General features: G+C 35.5%; 1 protein-coding gene across 5 annotated transcripts in view; it reads right to left on the reverse strand.

Moving 5' to 3' along the window:
* The window catches only part of COL11A1 (collagen type XI alpha 1 chain), a 132,213-nt gene that overhangs the window by 91,792 nt on the left and 16,395 nt on the right, over nucleotides 1-24,026 (reverse strand). For all 5 annotated transcript variants that reach the window (XM_033067093.2, XM_033067094.2, XM_033067092.2 and 2 more), the window contains exons 3-5: nucleotides 20,373-20,586; nucleotides 18,162-18,324; nucleotides 5,885-6,013 (exon numbers count right to left, since the gene is read on the reverse strand). In XM_033067093.2, the coding sequence (XP_032922984.1) occupies nucleotides 5,885-6,013; nucleotides 18,162-18,324; nucleotides 20,373-20,586 (506 nt within the window). The remainder of the gene's footprint in view (nucleotides 1-5,884; nucleotides 6,014-18,161; nucleotides 18,325-20,372; nucleotides 20,587-24,026) is intronic.

The raw sequence follows: 24,026 nt of genomic DNA on the forward strand, positions 1-24,026 counted from the left end.
TAAATCATGAACAAGCTAAAGAGGCAAAGATGACTGAAATATTCTAGGCTCACTAACACTTTACAGAATGCAGTAAAATAAAGGATACCAAGCAAAATGAGAGTTTAAAAAATCAGCTGCAGTAATATAAATAAATAAATGGTAGAAGATATCAATCTATGGCAGAAGGAAAGTTAAAAGAATTAAAGATGGTCTCTTCTATCATATAGTCCTCATAATGTTCATAGGAGTAAGGAGATAAAAGGAGATAAGAACATTATCTTCAGTTTCCAAAGGCATCATGTTTCAAAAGGAGAATAAGACTCTTAGGGTTCTTTATTATGCTACTCCCTGATATAAAAAGTTTGTATATCTGTGCAAAGAAAAAGAGATGTAGGAAGATCACTATTTTTAATATCAGCTAAATTAGCTAACTGCAGTTATAAAGATAATAATGAACATAAAATTAAACATAAAAATAATCATCTTTCTACATTTTTCAGAAAGCTAATCATTCTGATCAAACACCCCAATGGACACTAAATTAACATGTTCTGAATGCATGCTTAAAGCCTCCAAGTCAACATATTTGGGGACCATTTGCACTTTTAATTTACCAAATTCATTTCATTAAAGGAGAACATTTCATGTCTCCATATAATCCATTAGTTTGGGATAGATCCAAAATAAATGAAGCCGAGTTCCTTTGGGGAGCCATTTCTTCAGCAGAAGTCAGACCATGTGATTCACTGGGTTACAGAATAATCTTCCAAGAGGAGATTTGAAAGTCTGATAGCTGGTTCCTTTGAAAACAAGACCTGACGATACTCCACAAAATATACTGCCCAGCATCAAGGATGATGAAGACTAGCTAGGTCTGTCACTGCTCTAATTTCTGTGAGCTGGCCAAGCATATGTGATTGAACTGGAAAGGAATTTAATACATTTCCATTTATAGTAAAAAGGGGTTTGAAAACAAGAGAGAGGCCAGACTGTTTGCAAGGTATTTATAAGAAAAGCATAGGTGCGTAACTTCAAGAAAAGCAATGTTGATAGTTTTAAAATATCATTTCAAACACATATGGGATCCTTAAAACCAAGTCATATATTCAATGTGAAAAATCCCAAAGATTCCTGAACTTTTAGGCAACACCTTTTTGTGTAGTCAATGACACTGAGGTCATCACTCTGACCTTGACAGACAACAGAGATTTGTATCTGGCTATTCACAAGCAAGCACAAGGAAGACTGATACACACTTCAATTAAAACATGTCTTGAAGTCCAAAATAAATGACAATAAATAAGAGAGTAAAGTGTGTGGATATTACTATCAATCTACTGCTCTCCTGTTTTCAGACTGAATGACAGGGGTCTGATGAAGAAATCCCAGGGGAATAGAAGCATTCTGTATAGGAAGGGCTCTGACATGCATCTATCCCAACAGCTCAGCCTGACCTGCTCCCACAGAGTCCACAGTCCTGGCCAGCAGCCAAATGCAACACATTCTGCAGAGCCTGAACACAAAAGGTAGTTAGAGGTTGCCCAGTTAAATAAATCTTGCTTAGACATAGAACACAGTTACTTGGGTCCAGAAAGGTACTGACTGAACTAAAATGGAAATGTAAAGATCCAATCAGGTCCAAATCTTATATTTTGAAATCCTCAGGTCACCCCTTATAGGAAGGGAGAAGTGAGGCTGCAGGAGTTGACCTTGCTGAGGGAGGAGAATGGCAAGGGGGATCAGGACAGCACAGATGGGTAAGCCTGCAGACAAGGCTAGAATTTAAGATATGTCCTCCCTTTATAGGCTGACTAGTTCTATGTCTTTATTCACAGCTTGCTATTTTTGTGAATCTCACAGTGAGATGCATGATTCTTCCTGAACTTTCTTTAGGGTAAACTGGCATTTGATTCAGGCATGAAGAGATCCTGTAAGTAAAAAGTAGGTATTGAAATCCTCTCTGCTGAATCACCCAAATTGCAGTTTGAATGAGATGCAAAAGAAAAAACAAGAAAAAGGAAATCTCAATGTAGCACTTTAGGTATCATTAATAAAGTCAATTTGATCACAAATCAGTGTCCAGTAAATTTACATATGAGAGCACAGTGAAGATCTTAAGGCCTTGAGAAAAACTCAAGCATTTTAAAAAGAATATATTTTGTTTTTGATGTTGCAGTAATGTGACATGCACTCTCAGGCTCATTTAATGGAAGCTCAACACAATATATTCCATATTTTTTCTGATTTTATGGTTGGTAATTAATTTTAGTCTAGATGAAGTCTTAGACCCTTCCCACAATAAAGATATAGACAATTCCACCAGCTGAACTGCAAAGAGGGCATAGGGTGGAAATAAATTCAGAAAATTACTCAGCACTGCCATTGAAAGAAATGCCCCCAAACCTAAAATGCTGGATATTTGATTATTTGCTCCTTTGGAGAAAGAAGTACTGCCTAGAGGAAGAAGGATTACATTCAGCTAAACAAAGTATTTATGCCCTTAAACCAATATCTTTTTACTTAAATCCTTCTCTCTATATGCTTCTTTAGTGGTCTAAAAATAATCCACCTTTTCAGACTGCCTTCCTAGGCTGCGAGTTTGCCAGGAAACTACAAAAGTGTGCAATTTCAAGAGAAATCCTATTCATCTTCGCAAAGATAATCTTCTATTTTACTGATGAAAATTCAACTATTTCCTTTGGGTTTGTAATCAGTGCTGGAAAGACACATTAATAGGCTCTGAAATCACATAATTTGTCTTGAAGCCAAGTATCAGTTTCTTATTCTGGACTACAATAATTCAAAGGCTCAGAGACATAATGCCAAAAGGGACTATTAGACCACCTTGGCTAACTCTTGTGCACTTGCAGACTTCAAAACTTCCCACAGTCACTCTGTAACTGAGTCAACTAAAATATGAATAACATTTCCCCAAACTTTCAGAAAGGTATCTACCCTTGGCTTGAAGATATCTAGAGATTCATCATTTTGGTAATTTGTTCTTTCTTTCCCAAAACATTAGTAGATATTTTCCTAACTGAAATTATCAATCTTTCTTCTCCCCCCACCCCATTTGTCTGCAGCCAGTGTATTCTTTCTGTCCTGGATCTTTGCATACAGCACATGAGGCACATATGTGATGGTGCAGTCTGTGTTTCATGTGACAGCATGCAGAGGTAATATTGCATCTGTACTCTTACTTCTTTGTTTACAAACTAGGACATGCACTGTATTATTTTGGGGAAAACTCTTTCTCTTCTTTAACAACCAGAATATTTTGAGGTCAGTGCCCAACAATTATTGTCAGCTTATGCTGGTTTAATCCAGACTCTGAAGAGACAATCCTGCCTAGCCTTTTTCCCAGTTTTCTCTCTTTCCTCTTCCTACCACAAGAGTTTCTGTGAAAACATTGAAGATCAAACCATGAAACCAATCAAGCTGAACAATAATCTTTCCATGTTGGCTTTCAGCATGATTAGTATCCCAGATGGGGACAATCTGCAGCAGATGAAAGGTTCTTCTGTTGCCTTATGCATGCAGACTGTCATTGCAGTGTACTTCTGAGCTCATCATGTTTGCCCTGCAGTTGTTTCTTTGGCTTGTATGTGTGTAACATTGCCTTTAGTTGTGTTCCCATCACTGTTTAGTGCTCTGCAGTATCAAGACTGACAAATTTTAATGCCATCCATTTCCCACACATTTCTATATATCTTATAGCACAATTACTAAGAAACTCTAATAAATATTTAATTCAGTGTCAGCTCAGTGAAATAAGTTGCCCAGATTTGAATCTCTTTGTCAGGTACTTTACCATACAATGCCTTTTTTTAAATTAAAATATCATATGTTGAAAAGTCAGAAGCTTTGCAAAGGTCTAAGTCAATAAATTCTATCAGATAACACTAATCAAAGTTTTAATCTCCCCAAAACATGTAATCAAGCATTTTAAGACAATAATTTTCCTTATAAACTAGCTGCAAATATATTTTTATCTTTAAACATCTTATTTAGTTTTGCAATTACAGTTTACAAAAATCAGCACTGCTATCTTTTATAACTTCTTTCAGTACCTAAATAAGGCTTGTTTCATTTATTTCCCTAAAATAAATTATCTGTGTGATTTGGCAGGCTGCTTTTTAAAAGATAACAAGGTATCTGCCTCAACAAACTGGTTTTTTACTCTTTAGCAGACAATTCTATAATTCTATAAATTCAGTCAGTCATTTATTCTATCGCATATTTACCATATTGGCAGCATTGCTGATGTGATTATTTTAGATCACTATTACACATTGAAGAGATCTATTGACTTCACCAGGAATATTTATGCAAAGTGGCACATAAACTCATGGAGCACAACAAAGAAATTGTGTCTTAGGTCAGAAAGCTAAGCAAAATAATCAAACCACTAGTCTCAGCAAAAAATGAAATAAATAGAAACAGCAGTTCTCCATTTTATTAATTATTAAGTGCTTTTCAACTTGCTTTTAAATTAATTTTAAAATGTTATTCTACAAATTAAGATCTTTGATTTTACTTTTTTCTCGGTAGATGCTCCCACAAACTCTGTGTGTTACCAAGAGGGAAAAATAGGCCTTTGAAAAACACATTAAAAACCACTAAACCCAAGAGCAGCCAAGTAGCAGCAAAGTCCAGGAAAGTTCCCAAGCAAAATTTAAATTGTCTTTGAAACTTAATTATGAAAAAACAAAAAAATTAGACTTTTTTTTTTTCCCATTGCATAAATTATCAGCAATATGCTTTCAATCTGTTCTGGTTTGGAATATGGAGATCCAGGTATGCAGGCGCATGGACAGCAGGTCCTCTGGGATCCTCCTGAAAAGCCCAGACCCCACACACTGTAAGGCAGTGTAAAGCCCTCTGCCTATGCATAGGTGACTTGACACATCTTGAAGTACACCTCAGCCGGAACTAATGTGGGAGGGAGTCCCTCTGAAAGAAGTTCTGCACCCTATGGGCCCTTGCCTCCTGGTGACAAAATTTTTAGTCAGAATAAATAGTAACAAAAAATAAAACTACCATGTGTTTAGGAAAAGCTCAATCCCAAAACAGGCTCAAAGCAGACATCTAAGAACAATTCAGCAAGTTTTTAATGCTGATCTCTTGAGCAATCAGCAGTAATAACCAGTCAGATCACACATGGTGTGCATACTGGTTGTCCAGAGTCAAGCTCAGTTATGACTTGTTACATTTTGGAAAAGCTTTTTCATTTACACTGTTCAGTGCAAGTACTTAGAATGTGTACAGCAATACATACAAGTGCTCAGAGGTCTAATCTGAGGAACTATCTTGACCTGGGTGAATTACTCAGTTTGTGGGAGTGAGAACTGTCTACAGTGACTAATGGTTTCTCTAAATATGTTTCATGTTTCTGGGAAAAGTTCCTACTCCTTTTTGTCCTTGTTGGTTTACCTCCTATGAATGGAACTGGCTGAAATACTTCTGTGTGCACATGCATTTGTGCATGCAGCTCATTGAAGCACAGGACTTTTAACAGGAGAAGTTTACAATTGTAGGATACTCAAAGCTCCCACATCTTTCAAATCTGGCATTTGTTGATATCCAGCATCAGTAAAATTACAAACCTACACAGGAAGAATAAATATGCATGAGTAGACAAACTCATACTGCTAAAATTTTTTAAAGAATTACAGTTTAACTTCATTGAAAATGCTGGTTGTTCAAACACCACCAGGGTGATAGGTTTCTTCAAATGCTTGCCATAATAAGTGGACAGCAAAAATGAGTGCACTCCTGCAACCCGATTTCTTAACCTCTAAAACAATGTGTGCCATTTAGCTGGAAGTGTTTCTTGGGTAACTTTTCTCCAGCACAACCACTAATGTGCAATAAATCCAGTAATACATGACTGATTACTCACCTCATCAACTCGAGGATCTTGAGCCTGAGCAGCATTGGGCACTGGGGAGTCACAGTCTGGGCTATAATGCTCACAATAGTCAAATGCAGCTCTGGGATCAGCTATAATCAACAGCTGCTGGATCTCACCCTGCAGGAAAGCATATGCAGATTAAGTAACGAAACCAAAGGTAGTCTACAGTTCATCAGGAGTACAGAGTTTGCATTCAGAAACAAAACCAGGCACATAATACTCAGATATTTCCATCTGTGGTTATAAATAACACATCCACTCAATTTATGCTGCCATTATGAAAAATAAGTACTGTTCATATGGCAAAACAATGCAAATTAATACCAAATGGACTTGGTGCAAAATTCTGGCTTAAAATCATGTCTGGTTTTGAAAGGAGTGAGTTGGAAGGTGTAAGTTCTAATATGTGATTTTCATGCTGTTTGTTTACTTCTTCACTAAGAATCAGTCTAAATTCCTAAAATTTAATTCAGGACACTTCCTATTACCAGCATGCAGCTCAGCGTGCAAGTGATCAACAGTATAATTCTGAGTTTGCATCACATATGCGTTCTCAAAGGAGACTATTGAATGAAATGAAATAAAATAAAATAAAATAATCTTTACCAGAGACAGTTACTTGAATAAAATATAATTAAGTGAGCACTGTGTAAATACACACCATAGAATGTGATGAAAAAATGTAGCTGTTAAAAAATGTTGGTTTTGCCCCTATATTCCCATAAATCATGCATAAAAACAACATCACAGAAAGAGACCCACTATTCTTTATAATAAAAATGTCTCTGCTGAGATGCCCCACAGAGACCTTGTATGTTTATCATTTTCCACAGAAAGTTGTCTGGTATCCAGCATATTTATTAACATAGTGGTACTATTTAACCAGCATTAGGTTAATTCCTGCCAACATTTCCACTATAAATTTTCTCATCCAGGAGCTTCTTATGCTCACATAAAAATAAATTTGTTGGAAATTGGCACACATTCTTGGTCAAAACCTGTTCATTTCAATCTCTCACTGTTTCCCCACAAGGGGGTGATTTTTAAGATTTATGTACTTCTAACATGATTTTTTTTCTGGTTTTACCCAAAATAGGGGCAAATTAATACTTTGTTACTATACCTGTGTCTTTAAAGACAAGATATCATAACTGATGAAAATCTACAGGTGGGAAAATTCACAATTATCTCAATATTTCCAGAATCACTTTACATCCATCACAACAGCAATCTTTAACAAATTAAGAAAACTGGAAAATATTTTTAAAATAGTAAATAATAATTGCAACAGTCCTTCCTTTCAAAATGAAAAAACAGACACATAAGCAAAATTTCCTCAATCTGAAAATAAATAAACAATAATCTGCAGTTTTACTAGTTCTACAACTTTTTTACTGATTTTTCAGTCATAAAGTAGGAAATAGTTTCATAGCACATAATGACTAAATGTTACAAGTCTGTTTTTTTCAGTACTCTAAACCCACTTCACTTTTACAGACTGATGTGTGTCTCAGATTTATTTATATTTAGAATATTTTTTCTAAGCTTCCAGAAATACTGCAAATGCAGCAGTTTGTTTCTCTGCCAGCAGTTCTGGACTATCACCTTCATTTTCCTTAATTCACTTATGCTTCCTGATCTGGACATCTTACTAAACCTACTACACATACAGAAAAATTTCCCCTTTGATTTTTTCTATGACTCTCTCAAGAGTTGAAATGCTTTGAGAGGTTTTGTACAGTCACTGTCAGCCTGAGATACACATCCCCCATCTCCAGCTAAGTGTTTCCAAAGTGCTCTGCCCTTTCTCTTTCACCAACCACATTAAAACCAAGTGAGGCAGAGGAAAAAATGAGAGAGAATAAGCAAGGGTAAGACAAAAGAGGTGACCCTTTTGAGCAACATAGAGGTGGATGGGTAGAACCTCTGTCCTCACCCTGCTGAGTTCAAGTCGTGGTCTTGCTCTTTGGCCCTGAGCATTCCTGGCTGTCTGAGGTGCCTGGACAGGTCTCAGTGTCCGCAGAGTGCCAGCCAGCGGGAGCCGTGCCCAAACTACTGAAACTACTGTTTAGTCGGAGAGCCTAAGAGAACACAGGTCCAGGAATACAGCCAGTACTCTGGAGCTTTGTGCTGGTCTTCAGTGCCATGGAATTTTGGCACTGAGTTCTGTTGGATTGTGTGTTTGCAAGAAGCACTCAGTATGCTGTTACCACTTGGCTTAAATGTCCCTAAATTGGTTAAAGCTGCTCCTGATCCATTTACTGTATTTCCCAGCCCTGCCTGTCTGCCTGTCATGGCTTCTTATAGATGGAGGCTCTCAGAAATCCTCACAGAATACATACATTCTTACAGAATACATACATTGCTACTGGCTATTCATGTACAAGAAGTTTACTGAAGAACCGATTGATTTTACATCATTTTCTTGGAATCCCAAATGTTAATTTCCCTCCTTTTCCTTCAAGATGTGCTATAAAAATATTTCCAGTAAATTATTAATTTTTCTTTTCTATTTTTTTGTTTTTATTTTCTGTCTTTGCTAATTAAATTGTTTCTCTGAATACTTTGTTCCATGAAGTATTGGCTGTACAGTTAGAATAGTCCAAGAGCTTTCCTTTCAGATCAGGCCAATCATATCAACTCATGATGCTGCACAGGCATTACTGCAGATTTCATTATTGTGATTTAGTTACCATTCTAAGGTATTTGTTGGACAAATCTACACTCTTTCTCTTTGAAAATTTTCCACAGAATTGTCTTTACAAACACATTCTTTGATTATAACTGCCTGACCTTGAGAGACCAAAATAGAATTTTATAAAGTTCATTGCAAATAAACTACAAATAATCAGGTCATATTTCATGACCTGGAGTCATAAATGAGGCACGTAAAGTTTACTTGCACAAGTCCTCAGAACTTTGAATTATGGATTATTAAGAATTCCAATAGCTGACCTGCAAACAAATACTGAGGTGTATAAACATATATGCATATGTCATATAATTTTTCTTATATTAAAATTTCAGGAAAAAAGGAAATCTCATGGGGTAGAGTGATGAAAGCAAGACAGCAAAAGTGGAGGAGAAAGAAAAATAGATTAAAATGTACAAATACACTTGAGCATCCTTAAAGCACTCTGAAAAATGCATAGAGAGATAAAAAGGAAGTCCAAAAGGCTACTGTCTATAGATTAGTTCTTCCTTCTCTATGAAAATTTCATGAAAATGCCACATCTGTTGGCAAAGACTGCTCAGACAATTTCACAAAGCTGGAAGTTGCTATCTAGCATGTTATAAAAGTAAAACCTTTCACATCTCTGCTGAGTCTGTTGTCCACCTTGCTTTGGTGTCAGAGGCAAGGGGGACGACAGGAGAAGGCAGATGCAGAGGAGGTGTGGTGAGGTATCAGGCAGATACACACAGCCACTTTTTCATACTAATACTTGTAACAAAGTGCCTCCTTAACTTGTCCCAAAAAGCTCTAAAACCTAGCTTGCTTTTGAGAATCATAACCTACTAACAGCCTTGTAATGATTTTTTTATCATGGATAACTCTTAAAACAATGTATTTTAAGCAGTGGTTTGTCAGATATTAAATGTCACTTGCTAATCAGGGATAAGAAAGATGAAGGCTACATCTCAGTCACCCAGAGGTAGTGGAGAACATCCAGCAAGGTATTCTATCTAACATTAACCCTACAAGTACTTTGGAAGCAAAGTGAACCAATTTTAAAACTTAATATTTAGTTTGGATCCTGAATTCTTTACAGAAAAAGGCACTAAGTTGTTGTCAAAACCAACATATAACTCACAAAGGCAATGCACAGTTCAATAATTCATTACAATGTGGAATAAAAATAGTTAAAGTTTACGAACACTTTAATTCCCCTCTATTTCAACAATATGCTCATAATTAAAATCAGAGGCTTTTGAATCAGGCTTTTGGTTATATGATAAAAGCTGCCTGAGAACCAGGAAATATCTTGTCCACCAATTATACCTAGGATGAAAACACAGTACAGAAGGATTCCTTCTATAAGGTATTCCACCAAATAAATTATTCTTTGCAGAATCCTCCAAGGGTTGTTTTGATTAAGGAGCTATTCACTTCTTTGTTGCATGCCAGAGCAAAAGTGTAGAACCAGGCTAGAGAACTAGAAGGAGAATATGCTCAAATCAGTAGAACTGCCTGCTGGAACAACTGCACACACATTCCCTCACATCAAGTCTTCTACTACAAGGAACATCCCAGCTAAGAATGAAAAGAGTGTGCTGAACTCATTCATTGAAAATTCCACTGTGAATCCATCAGACACGCTACAGTGACATCCTGAAAAAAGAAAATTTATGCGTGTGTATGCCTCCAGGACTTGCTGAAAAACTCAAAGCAGTAATGCACAAGGTAGGGTATCTGCACTGGGAAAATAACTTTGATATGAAAACAGTGCAACATAAAAAAATGCAGTGCTGAACAACAAAAAAAAAAAAAAAAAGGAAATGGAGACCAAATTTGCAGAAAAACAGTAAACTAACAAGTTCTCTTTCCAATTTTGGCAACATCTTCATACACTTATTGCTTTAGTTCACCTCATGGTAATAATTGCTACATGTGATTCCAAATTTTTAGAGTCTTCCTTAGATTCAGCAGCAGAAATAGGAACAAAGAAAATCTCCAGTTAGATATGCTGTCAGATTTTCTCAATGATGTAAATCATCAAGGGCCTCTCTAGTAAGGAGCTAATTATTTCATTGTTATATCAATAAATGTTAATGGCTGCTTATTACCTTAATTGACTTCATAAAAATTTCTGGATATTATCTCTCTTCTTGAAACATTCTCCTTTCTTTCTAACCAGGTAATCCTACTAACGCTTTCTAAATATGGTGCATTAGAGAATTACAACCATAAAGTAGTCCATTTATAGTCTATTTATTACCTAAAAGTCCCTATCATTGGAAAAAGATACCTCTACTATCAACTGCCACATTGGTAAAAAGGTAAAAATATTAATTCATAGAAGGATGTAAGGGCACTGTATGAAGAAGTCAGTGCAGAAAATATTGTTTTCTTCCAGTCCATAAAATTTTAATGGTCTCGTTGTTCTCTAGTTCTATAAGAAACTCAAACAGTTCAGAGGCAGATTTTGGGATATGTCTTTTACAAGAATCTTAATAAAATAACAATCCTGCCAGGTGAAAGTTATTTTATCCAGGGAATAGCAGGTGAGCATTACTTCAAAAGCTCTGCAGGGGAAAAGTAAAACAGAAAAAACCAAAACCAAACAAATAAACAAAAAAAACCCCAGCAATTACTTAAATGACTAACGTATATATTAGAGGTTGAAAAATGCTTTCTACAACTAGAGTGTGAGGATTAGAATTAGCAAAATACATCTTTCTGATTCACGCCAGATAAAATTAGTATCCCTTATGTGCTTACAAAGCTAATTAGATTTTAAACATGTTTACATGAATGGTGATAAAAGCAAACCAAAAGCAGTGCTAGGCACTAAATCAACTCAGAAGAACAAAATCAATATATTTCATTTTAATATTATGGCTAAAGCCTAAAAATTACAGACTGAATTTTTCAGTAGATCAGCAGAAATCAGCATAAATACCCTAACCTGGGTATTTGTGCCAACTTTCTCTAATTAGTTATGTGACAGTACAGCTATAGACTCCAAAGAACAAAAGTCTAGACAGCATGGATATTATTACTATAGAATTTAGAAAAACCTGCTGCAGAATTCATTTAATCTTCCTGCAAAGATTTGAGGGATTGAGGAATTCCACAAGCTTTTAATATAATATTCCATAACCCAGGCCCATTGCATAATACAGCTAGAGAAAGATATTTAGAGTCTGCCCGACTGAAGCACTGTAAAAACAATAAATTGTGAAAGCAGAATACTGTACAGGTCAAAGTTTCCACAGAAATCAGTGTCTTCTTAATTCTTTGAACTCCATGCTTATAGAAGGATAAATTCAGCTTAGTTAAGAAACAGGTTGACATTCCAATCATAATTCTTGACCTTCAAAACATAGCTGTTCACAAAGGCAACTGCAATTCTTGGCTGAGATAATAGACTTTACTACAATGCCCATACAACAGCAAGTGTACACAGACTTAGGCACACACATGTGCCCAAGGACTTCCTACTTCCTAGATAAAAGATCTACAAATTTCTTACATTTTTGTGTATCTTTGAAATCGTATTTACATATGTTGTTTAAAACTGAAATGTATTAGACTCAATAATAAATGTGGTAGTAACAAAGCCTATCTGTTAAATCTTTTGAAGCCAATGTAGCATCAGCATTCTTTGATCCCTTGATCCCTTGAACCTTGATCCTTTGATCAAGGTTGCTGATTTTAAATGTAATTACAGACAGTTGAATTAAATGACCATTCTTTTGTTTCTTGGAAACATTCCTAGAAAATGAACTTTAATTCCAATGAATTACCAGATCTTTGCCTTCTTCTTCTTCTCTGCCCACCCTGCTTCCAAAAATAAGAAAGGGAAACTGGATTTACTTTTGTTAATTGAATATACATTTGGAAATACTATAAAAAATTATTATACACCAGATCACCATTCATCGAGTTAAAAAATAATAAAGTAAAACAAAACAAGCCAAAGAGAAAGCTTTTTGTAAGAAATCCTGGTTTTTTATTAGTTGCCTCCGAAATGATTGTCTGCTTTGCTCTATGTTTTTTTGGTGGTGGTTTCCTTGTTACTTCTCAGGGCTCAATACTCAGGCGCCACTTACTCTGATGTTGATATCTGAAAGGCTGATTCTAAGTATTTTTGCCTGGAAGGTTAAACATTTCTTTTTAGTCTGACAGAAAGTCAGTGGGTCAGCAGCAATTACTAAATTACTATAGTGGGAATCATTTTGGCAGTGTCTCCACGACTGGTGGTGCAGCTCCACAGGGCAGTGTGAAGAAGAGGATACTGAGGACATCTCTTTCACACTCCATGCTGGGGGGTTCTTTGGGCTGACTGCTCTGTTCTAATTTAGCTGTACAGCAAATCTGAGCAGCCAGTAAAGTTCTATTCATTCTGCTCCAGTCTGACTTGTACTCTAGGGCTTCCCAGATATGTGAGGGACAGGTCCTCAACTTCAGGCTAACCCACATTGCTGCCAGGGCACTCCCAGTCCATCTCCAGCTGCTCACTCAGCTATACCTATTCCTTTAAACAGGAATCCAGTGTTGTACACAAGTGTTTTGTTGCTTTTTTCATGAGAACAGATTAATGCCTAGTATCAAAATCTAAACCCTTTATTAACAAGTATTACTGCAAGGATTTAATCCATAAACTCTGTGCTGTTAAAGCTTTCATTGGCTTTAAATAAGAGTCTTATACATCAGGTTTTGTCTTGTAATTCTCATTTACAGCAAAGTGCCTAAAAAATGATGGTATTGGTCTGATGTGTGAAGTTTTGAAGGAAAAAAAAAGGTGTCTATAGGGAAATTACTGTATAAACACCCTGTTAGTTATTAAGTTATTATACAATACTTATAAAAAACTTGTATTGTTCAGACCAACAGTACTAAATGAGGAGTGACAAATCCTTAAAGCTGGCAAAGAATAAAAAGATTCCTATTATTTATAAAACATTTAAGCTACAAACACATTTCAATGGATACAATTCAAAATTCCTCTACTAGGTGCCATGTACCAGCATCTCACTCATTTTTTCTTTCTCTTTTTTTATTTTTTTGATTTGCATTTTGGGAATTCTCTTCTTTGCAACAAACACTTACAAGCCAGCTGTTCTTGCAATGTGTATTTGAAAACACAGAAGACATTAATTTCAAAAGACACATATAAAAGTTTGAGGAATGTTGTGACAGTCTTTCAAAAACAAGCATCTACAAATTAGTCCCACTGATATCAAAAGATTCACTTCAGTGAGCAAGGGCTTAGCAGTGTAAATGAAGGTCTCATAATTTGGCAGTTAATAATAATACAGTTTCTAGACAGCATAATTTTATTATTTTAAGATGCATTCACAATTTATAATTTGCTTCTCATCATTTGTACTATCAGCACCTGATGTTTGCTGAATTCACTATTTTGTTTCTAACATCATATTGATTTCCATATTAACAAAGCAAAATGTTATAAAATCTCAGATTAGCACTTATATTCAGGAATGAGCAGCAGGCAACTGCAAATTGGAATTTTCTCATGTAAAACACACAAGTGCCCACTAGATTTAGAAAACACTTTAGATAATTTTTTTCTTGCTTTTACAGCTAAACCAGAAGTTTTTTGACAGCACCACCACAAAAAAATACCTCTTAGCTTTAGCACCAGTAGGTAAACCTACCAAAGACTATTTTGTGTTTTGGATAAACAAAACCAGAGAATTTGGCAGCAATTTATCTTGTTCTCAAGACACTAACCAGCTCTTCCCTTCTTCCAGTGATCTACCTGAGCTCTGGATACCCAGTATGCTCACTTATTCAGAAATTATTGATAATCATAGGAAAGTTATGAGGTCATGTCACACCAATTAAAATGTATGTACTTAAAATTTGCCAGTGTGCTATAAAATATTCTTCTGTTAGTAACAGTCAGACTGCCAGAATCAGAACAAAGACAGGACAATGGCTTAGAAAACAGAGGCTAATATCAAGAACAAAAATAAAATATAAGAAAATCATGAAGAATTCAATTTAGTTAAATCTTGCTTTACAAACCTAAAATAACACAATTAGAAAAAAAAGAAGAATATTTGAGCCACTGGGGTGTAACATTATTTAAAAGTGTGTGAAACATTCCTCACAGGAACAATATTTATTCTGAAGCTTCTAAATGAATGATCCATGCAAACATGTTAGAGCAATATGAGTGAAGGAGTAATTCCTTTTTCAAAAGATACAATCAAGTTGTGATGAGGTCAGAATAAGGTAATGTAATAACTGGTGTTTTGGACTCATTTGTGTACACCTGCTTTCAGTGGGAGTGAGTCACCTTGGAGATGGAACAGGGTTTGGTGCAGTTGTGTTCTGCTGCACACATTGGTTCAAGACCAAAAAGAAACAGTATAATCTTCAATTAGTAGCTCACTGAAGTCTAAGAGTTTATTATCTGCATCTACAAGTTATTATTTCCACATTTCAAATTTCCATTCAGTTTGAGGAGACTGAAGAGTGCTCCACTATGACCAAATCATTGGCATATTTTGAGTAAAATACCATTATTACTCAAGATAAGACAACCTCTGTGACGCATGGATACAATATTAATTCTTCTGACACTCTCAGCAAAAGGTAATTGTTTTTAGGGGCTTACTACATTTAAGCTAGCAAAGGCTGTACATGTCATATGAGAAGTCTGACTAGATGACTTCTGGAATTGCCTGCACGCAGAATAAGACACATTGTGTTTTGTGCATATTCAGTGACTGCTGTGGTCTCAAGATACAGCAGGGTTCATAACACAGATATACTAACAAGGAGACCCATGAAATCGCCAAATGTCACTCTGAGCTGCAATGAATGAGAAAAACAGAACATTTAACACACAATCACGACACTTTCAAGCAAGGATAGATTTCAGGAAACAGCACCAAACTTTAGAAATTGTGGCAGCAGTAACTAAGGGATGGATAAATTCTTGTTAATAAAACAAAAAGAATGCTGTTTAGAGAGTAGAAAAACAGTAGACAAACTCAAAATGAACTAGATTATGTTTTGTTTGGTCAGACTTAGAACAGAGGTCACTTGGCTTGCTCACCCTAGAGAAGAGAGACAGTGGTGAGACCTCATTGCAGTCTGCAACTTCCTCCAGTGGGAAGGAGGAGAGGCAGGCACTGATCTCTGCTCTGTGGTGACAGTGACAGAAACTGAGAGAATGGCATGGAGCTGTGCCAGGGGAAGTTTAGTTTGGATATTAGGAAAAGGCTCTTTCCCCAGAGTGTGTTTGGGCACTGAAGAGGCTCCTCAGGGCACTGGTCACAGCACCAAGCCTGACAGAGTTCAAGAAGCATTTGGACAATGCTCTCAGGCCCATGGTGTGATTCCTGGGGAGTTCTGTGCAAGGCCAGGAGCTGGACTTGATGATCCCTGTAGGTCCCTTCCAACTCAAGTTATTCTATGATTCTATGATCCATTAAAAATGTATATGGTCCAGTATTTTGTTTAAACTTCAAGGTACATTCTAATTTCAAAATGCACAATTTTTACCTACAGATTCAGATAATTCAACATAACTATGAATTAGTCCATGGTGGCTGTACAGCAACAAAGAAAGCAGAAACCTATCCCAAAAGCAAGGATTGCAAGCTTCTAATTTAAGAGAGAGAGTTGAGACTTAGTCTAAACACACATCAATTTCAAGAACAGCCTTACAAGATGATAACTGATTACTCTGAATAAAAAAGGAGAAGAGAGGTGCAATCAGTTGAGTAAGAAAATCTGATCACTGAAGAAATTCAGAAATGTACAGTGAGGCTAAAAAAGGTAGAAATGTTGCTGTTCTCAATACTGAATCCTAAGATTCAGCCTCTAAACTGACCTTACAGACAACTGCACAATTTCTTTTGTGAGTTCAAAGCCTCCTTCTTAGTGAGTCTTAGCTGAAATTGAAGCTCTGACTTGCCATGTCAGTGTAACAGATTTCAGAAAAAAAATCTGGCAGAGAACCAGATATCACTATTTTCCTTTTCCCTCCTTCCACAAGTGACAACACCTTGGAGAAAAGTAATTCTAACTCATTCTAGCAAATTCTGTAAAGTTATATCCATGTGTCAATTTTGACTTCACACAAGTTTGACTTCAAGAAAAATGCAGGGTTATTTTTGAGTTTCCTCAGTTAATCTGGTAATTCTGATTAAAGCTCTAATTTCAATTTCCTAAATTATATCTTCATCCAACTTTACTCACCAGTTGCTCACCAAAAAATAATTGCATTCTACTACATCCCTTCCCATCTTTTAAGGTAAATGATAAAATAAAAATCTCCCTCTATGCATATATCATAAAAAATTATTTCCAAACAGGTATATATGATCATTTCAGCACCTCTGAAACTTCACACAGATATTTTTATTTAGTGATTGCACTGAGTTAAATAAACCAAACACAAATATTGGGGAAGCTAGTTTCTCACCTAAGAATGAAATACAAATGAAAACTTAATTATCTCACGAGGAGATCAAAAAAATCCTTGTCACTTCCCAGATAGAGACAGCTGTGGTATTCATCTTCAAACAGAAAATAATGTTCCTCAGATGTGCAAACTGTATTGGGGACTACAGGTGACTTAGGCTGTAAATACCAAACATACCATACAGGTTCATCCACTAAATCACCCCAGAAATTTCGATCTTCAAAAGACCCACAGTTCATCATGTCCATGGAAAACAAAGGTAACAATGCCACAATGCTACACTCAAAATTCCTATTTCCCCTCTTGATACCTATGCAACTTCTCAAACGTATGTTCTGCTTAAAGCTAGGACTAAAATTGTTGACATTTATAAAGCACAGATGTTCTGTAGATCAAATAACCACCAATCTGCAATTTCTTATTTTTCATTTTTAATTTAAATGTTTCAATTTAACCATTGTATAAGAATGTTATAAAAGAAATCTCAATAGTGTAGATCTAAGAAGCTTCATAATTAGTCTGTAAAAATAATTATTGACTTAAAGATTCTACCCAGAAAGGCCTCATGATTTAGTAAAAGGCATTTACTTCCTTAAAGGCATTTTACCCTTCCTATATGTACTTCTTGGCCAGTAAATGATGGAAACATATATGTCCTTATTGCCAAAGTATGTTCCATTTACTGGAAAGAGTAGTAAGTGGGATAAACACTATAACAGATTCTTATTACACAGAAAACTTTCCAGGTCCTTCTGCCCTGCTCCCAAATACTGTTAGCACATACATATATCTGCAAATGTTTAAGACAGACAGAAAGAAAATGATTCAGTATCATACTACACAAATTTCCCTGAATAATTCTCCCAAATATCTCAGGTATCTCAGCATTAGGCAGAAAGACAAAAAAAGCAACTCCCTTCCAGATACAACAAAAAGGACAGAAAAATGCACCGAATCTTCCAACAATACTCTTGCCTGTTTTACTTCCCTTTTATTTTAGTCTATCCTAACAGGTTCTAGAAATCAAAGTTTCTACATTATACCAGCATTTGACCTGAAAGATTATTCTGGTTTGCATTAAGCACCTCACTCAATACAAAATAACTCAATTCCATTTGTTCATTATTGATTTGTACCTCAAAAACTTCTTCATCCAGAATCCTGGTTCCAAAGACAGTGATGCCATTGGTGTCCACAACAGTTTTGTCACTTCTGTCAAGTGGTTTTGTAGTTTTTTTGTTACAGTCAACAATCATTGTAACACTCTTTTTCTCCACACTGATAGCTACTCGATGCCACCTATTAAAAAAACACTCCAATGTAATTTATGTTTTTAAAACTAGGTCATTGTGTTCTTATCAAATCTGTTTATAAGAGATGGTGCACCAATTAATGCACAGATAAAATGTAAAATGTCTCATTTTATTTCTTTCTTCTATACATACACAAGTGTACAAAGTGGTTTGACTATTCACTGTATACATCTGTCCCTCAGCACAAAGGAGTCCGATCACAGCTCGTTGCGAACACCCTCTGTGAGTGAGGCTCAAACTGACCTCTGCAGCTTTAACCAGAGAACATTACCCAACTCAAATTAATAAGTGAGTTTATTTTAGAGACATTTGAGAATAGTTTTGTATGTTTTGACCAACTCTACTACGTTATTTATGAGACTTTGAGTAATCAGGACAGACCAATAATTTTGTGAGCCTCTCTGCTATGACAAAAGGTTAAGAACAAAAGCAGACCACTCTATAATCCAGCATGGAGCAAAAGATTTAAAAATCTCTGATAGACCAGGGCAAAAAATGTAAAATATGTCATACTAGTGACTGGTAAGAGGAAGGCTGGAACCAAATTATTTTAGTTGGCATCTGTGGCATAGGGTTGCCTAAATCAGAGAGAAAGCTTAGATCATTGTTACAAAGAGTGTCTGTGTATCAAAAGGAACACCTTGAAGCTAATGGAATCTGACTGCTAAACAGTATCACTGAGCCAGAACTGTAATTCCATGTTTTCTCTGGAATGCTGTTAAACACTACCATTATAAAAGCAAACTGGCCATGCATCCTCAGGCACATTACACTGTTCACACTTTTTAAATATATCTCAGTTTGAGATGAAGATTGTTGTCCTAGATCCTTCATAAAATAGCAGAGTCAGAAGAAAATTGTTGGCTTATCTTTTGAAAGTGTGTAGAAGCTGAAAGCATGAATTCATAGTTCACTGTGCCTAGGATTGACTGCAGTTGATTTAGAAGTTGTATAGTCTCACTGTAGGAAATTGTATCAAACCAAGTTCATTTTTATTTCTTTATTTTTGCCACTTTATTAACATTTTGGATGAAATTCTATGTCAAAGCTTTGTTATTTAGAAAAAGTCCATTTTTAAAAAAATGCTGCTTTGTTTTTTGTCACTCCTGCTAGGGAAATGAATCAAGTCTAGGTTTCATCATATAATTTCATTGTCTGGTAATACTAGGCCAAGCAGACAATCACTTTTAATTTTCCTTCTTTATTTCAATATAAACATATTTTACTATAGTTCAATTTTTGCCCTTCCTCATGGAGTTGTTTTCTTTTGCTTCAGTAAAATTTATTTCTGTGTATCTCTGAAGACTGTGGCTGCTCCTCTTGGATTGCAGTACAGCAAATAAAAAGCCTTTGAAAGAGTAAATGTCCTTTCACAAGCACTAGAATGACATACCCAGAGAATGATTGATTGTTTACATAGCTACAAAAACTGCATTACTAATGCAACAGGTGTTTCAGATTAATTCCTTTACTGGGGGTGCAGTATAAATCCTTGCAGCACTTAGGATTAATGATCCACCTTATTCTTTCTTCGTTTCCTTATACAGGATTTCCTTATACATAGATATCCCAAACTATTTTATTTCATTTATCTGCTGGTTTGGCCCAGGATAGAAGAAATTCTATGCTATCTTGTCAACTCGTCTTCACACTGCCTACCACCTACAAGTGGACCAGACATTTCTTTTGAGACTATTCCTTGCGATTTTTGAAAATAGCTTCTTTGTATATTGCACAGGAAGAATCTTTATAGGTTTAGCTTGGGTCAGATTAACTTCCATGACTATTTCCTCACCCTTGATTTATAAAAATGGCAGATAAGAAAGGTGGTTTGTTTCATTTATAGCTGTATGAACCATTGGAGCTGTAACTGTATTCTGCTGCAAAGCTTCTCTAATTTTTTACTACACCAGTCCAACTACCTAGAAATTATATTACTGACTCAGTTAAATATTTAAGGAAACTGTTTTTAAATAGATGACCACATATACAGTGGCCTGCAATACATTTTCCATTTTAAAATGTTACACTTACTTGCCATCAGCGATGTTGACTGTTCTGAAAAGAGGATAGTCTTCTGGGGCAGGTTTTCCATTTTGGTCTTCAAACAGGAAGACGGGGGATCTACCAACTTCAACACCTACTTGCTGAATTCCTTGTTCATTGTAGATAGACAAAAGGAAAGACTGAATACCCTTTTTAGGTTTTACTGTCATTAATATGGAAAAATCTTCGGGAAAACCTCCACCTGTAAACAAAGTGATATATATACATCTATAAATTCAGAAAAGATTAAATCATTTTTACATTTTTTTATAAGCACATAAGATCTGCCATAAAAACTGCAGGGTTTTTTAATTCTCAAAAATGAGTAGGTGAAAAAATTATATTAGCAACATTTTCTATGTCTTTTCCTTTCTGGTTTCACTTTAATTCCTGAAAGGTATACCTTAATGGTTCTTAAAAGTGTAACTTTTAAATCATACAGTCATAGAATGGTTTGGCTTGAAAGGAACCTTAAAACTCATCTTGTGCTACCTCCTGCCAAGGGGAGTGAGATGCCACACACTAGACCAGGTTGCTCAGGCCCCCATCCAAGCTGGTCTTGAACACTTTCAGGGTTGGGGCATCCACAACTTTTGTGGACAACCTGTTCCAGCGTTTGAACACTCTCTGAGTAAAGAATTTCTTCCTAACTTCCAATACTCCTCTTATATTTTAAAGCTATTCTCCCTTGTCCTATCATCAGTTGCCCATGTAAATAGTCCCTACCCCTGTTTTCATAAGCCCCTTTAAGTACTGAAAGGGTTAAGAGTATTTAAAGAACTCAGAGCCTTCTCTCCTCCAGGCTGAATGAGCCCAGCTCTCTCAGCCTGTCTTTGTAGGAGAGGCACTCTAAATCTACTGTGAATTCATGCAATAAAATTAAATATGAAAGGACCACAGTAGTTTCACATTCACTGCTTTTTAAATTCATATTATGTTTAGCAACCTTCTAATTTAAAAGTGTGCAGTACAATTTCACTCAACATAACAAGCATCAGTACCATAGCAAAGAAGACTCACAGGTATTTTAATAGCCCTTGATAACAATTTCTTTTAGTTTCTCTCTCACTATACATATTTGAGTCTTCCTGGAATTATATTGTGCATGACATTAAAAAAATACATATCTAGTTTTCTTTAATGGGAGATTTAAGCAAAATCAAAGAATATTACTTTTCACTTATTTCCTGAAGCTTTGTTTTTGAAGTAGAGATGATACATCAAACACTGTTTCCACCTTTACAACTAGTTTATAAATGAAGCACTGAAGTACTGCTCCTGTTGAATCTTGTGGTAAATCTGCATTTCACTTGTTGCAAAACTCTATTAGGCTTAATAACAAACAAAGTGTAAGACTGAGATTCTAAAATTCAGAATATGTTCTGGATGCATGTGGCTTCAACTGTAATTTGCCATACAAGAAATAGATGAGAATCTAATAATAACATTGGCAATGAATATAACTGCAGCTTTGTGTGCAGGAGAGTGGATAAAATGTTCTTAATCATTTTAATATAATAGTAGAACAAGATTTAATAAAATAGTATCTTGTGGTTTTGGAATGAGTTAAAGCATGTAAGAATTAATCAAATTCTGATTTGGGAATTTCTTCTTCCAAGAGAGAAAATATAAGATTGTTTCCAAGACAGGTATTGTGGGAAGACTCCAAAGATTCTAGATTCCTCCTTGAGGACAGGTTTTTACTTCTTGAATTACAATGTGTAAACAAAATTTCCCTTGCTCTTTAAATGGCACACTACCCTTCTAAACCAGAACCCCCTGGTCTTATGTTTTTATTTTGTCTGCTGCAATGATACTTTATGTGCTTTCCATCCCCTTTTAACTTTTTTATGGGAGCTTGTTGAAACATCGTAGTAACTTAGACCATGGTTATACACAGTTTTGACATCTTATTTTGAAGGGATCACAGCTCAACAGATAGGAAACATTTCATTTACTCTGGTGAGTCATTGGTAAAAGTTTTTCATGACAGGGTAAAGAAAGCACACTAAATTAAACTTTACATTATATCTTCTAATGTCATAGCAAAAAATGGAAAAGAAAGAAGATGATTGTCAACACAGGCTAAAGGAACTACTAGAAAAGCACTGAGTACCTGCCCTATCTCCACTGTTAATCTGAAAGATATGTTCAAACCGCTTAAGGCAGCTGATAATAATTCAGCTTGTCTGGGCATGTGCTCTTCAAATACATAACATCCTAGGGGGAAAAAGTGAGCTCTTTAAGAGAGGTGACTGAAAATGAGTTATGGGTCTCAGCTCAGTAGTTTCTGTAATCGTGGCTATGACGCAATATTCCCAAAGGTTTTATCTTGAATCTACTTTGGGTAATCAGAAGAGAATTTTCTCCAAACACAGCTTTGATTGAAAAAGTAAAAAAAAACAAAACAAAACAAAACAACCCCCCCTTCCCCATTTTAGCATAATAACTACATATATTGCATCTAACATACAAAACTATATGCACATATAGTTCTTGGACATGTATCTGGAATAGTCATCAAAGCCTTCTCAAATACTTTCAAATTTCTTGTTAAGTGGAATGGTTCTATTTGAAAAATAATTATGGATAACAGCAAAAATTGGAGGGATAATGTCTAGAAAAATCTTTTTATATAACTGGGTTATCATTCCTTTATGCTTTTGTAAAAGATAACCAGGAACATGTACAACAACAGTACCACAAAAATCTAAGCAGTTTACATAGTACAGCCATATAATGCCTTCTAGTCAGTGAAGTCAAGGTCCATTATATTCTGGGAAGTTGGTAAATAAAACTAAATTACTGGATATAGTAGTTCCTGATGATTTGCAGGAGTTAGATGAAGGCAAGTATGGCACACATTAAAATACGCGTTGTTTAGCTGAAATGATATCTCACAGCTTGATCTTATCTTAGATATCTTCTATAGTCTTTCCACAACTACAGAGCACTAAGAAAAAGAGACAAGATCACTCAAACTTCTTTTAAAAATCTGAAAAATTAGGATTTCTTGTGGTTACGAGAGAGCCTGTTCCACGAGATTGAAAAGGAAGTAATTACTATAATCACCTCCAAAAATTGTTTTGATGGTTTTTCACTATTGTTAAGGATAGCAGGACATTTTCCATTCAACTTAGTTGAGAGGATATATTAAAACTTGAGGAACTGTATTAAAAATATTATTAATATTATATCTGTAGTGAATTTTGCTTTAATCTTCTTCCATCAATAGTAAGTTATGAGTTCAGGGAAGGTGCAAGTTACTCTTGAACTGTGTGTAGCTGTTGCTCTGAGAACACATATTTACTACAGAATAAAGCATGCCTGACCCTTTCCTGGGTCTGACTGATATCTATATGATTGCTACTCTAAAGGACAAAAAAAAGAAAGTATTCTTCTTTGCCGCTTCTAATCTGTATGTATTCTGTATTAATTGTTCTAAATCTACATGATGAGTCAAAACAGAAAATTTAAATCTCCAATGAATTTGGATTTTATTATTCTTACTATCATTTTCCTCAACAGTTCGAGTCAAGTGAGAAGTGACAGCAAAACAATGGAATAAGAGACTCTCTGTAACATCCAAAGAACCTTTGCCAAAATTCGACTATTGCATTTTAGAGAAATTTGAGAGAAGAT

Source organism: Catharus ustulatus, chromosome 9 (genome assembly GCF_009819885.2).
Source record: "Catharus ustulatus isolate bCatUst1 chromosome 9, bCatUst1.pri.v2, whole genome shotgun sequence".
Lineage (NCBI taxonomy): Eukaryota > Metazoa > Chordata > Aves > Passeriformes > Turdidae > Catharus > Catharus ustulatus.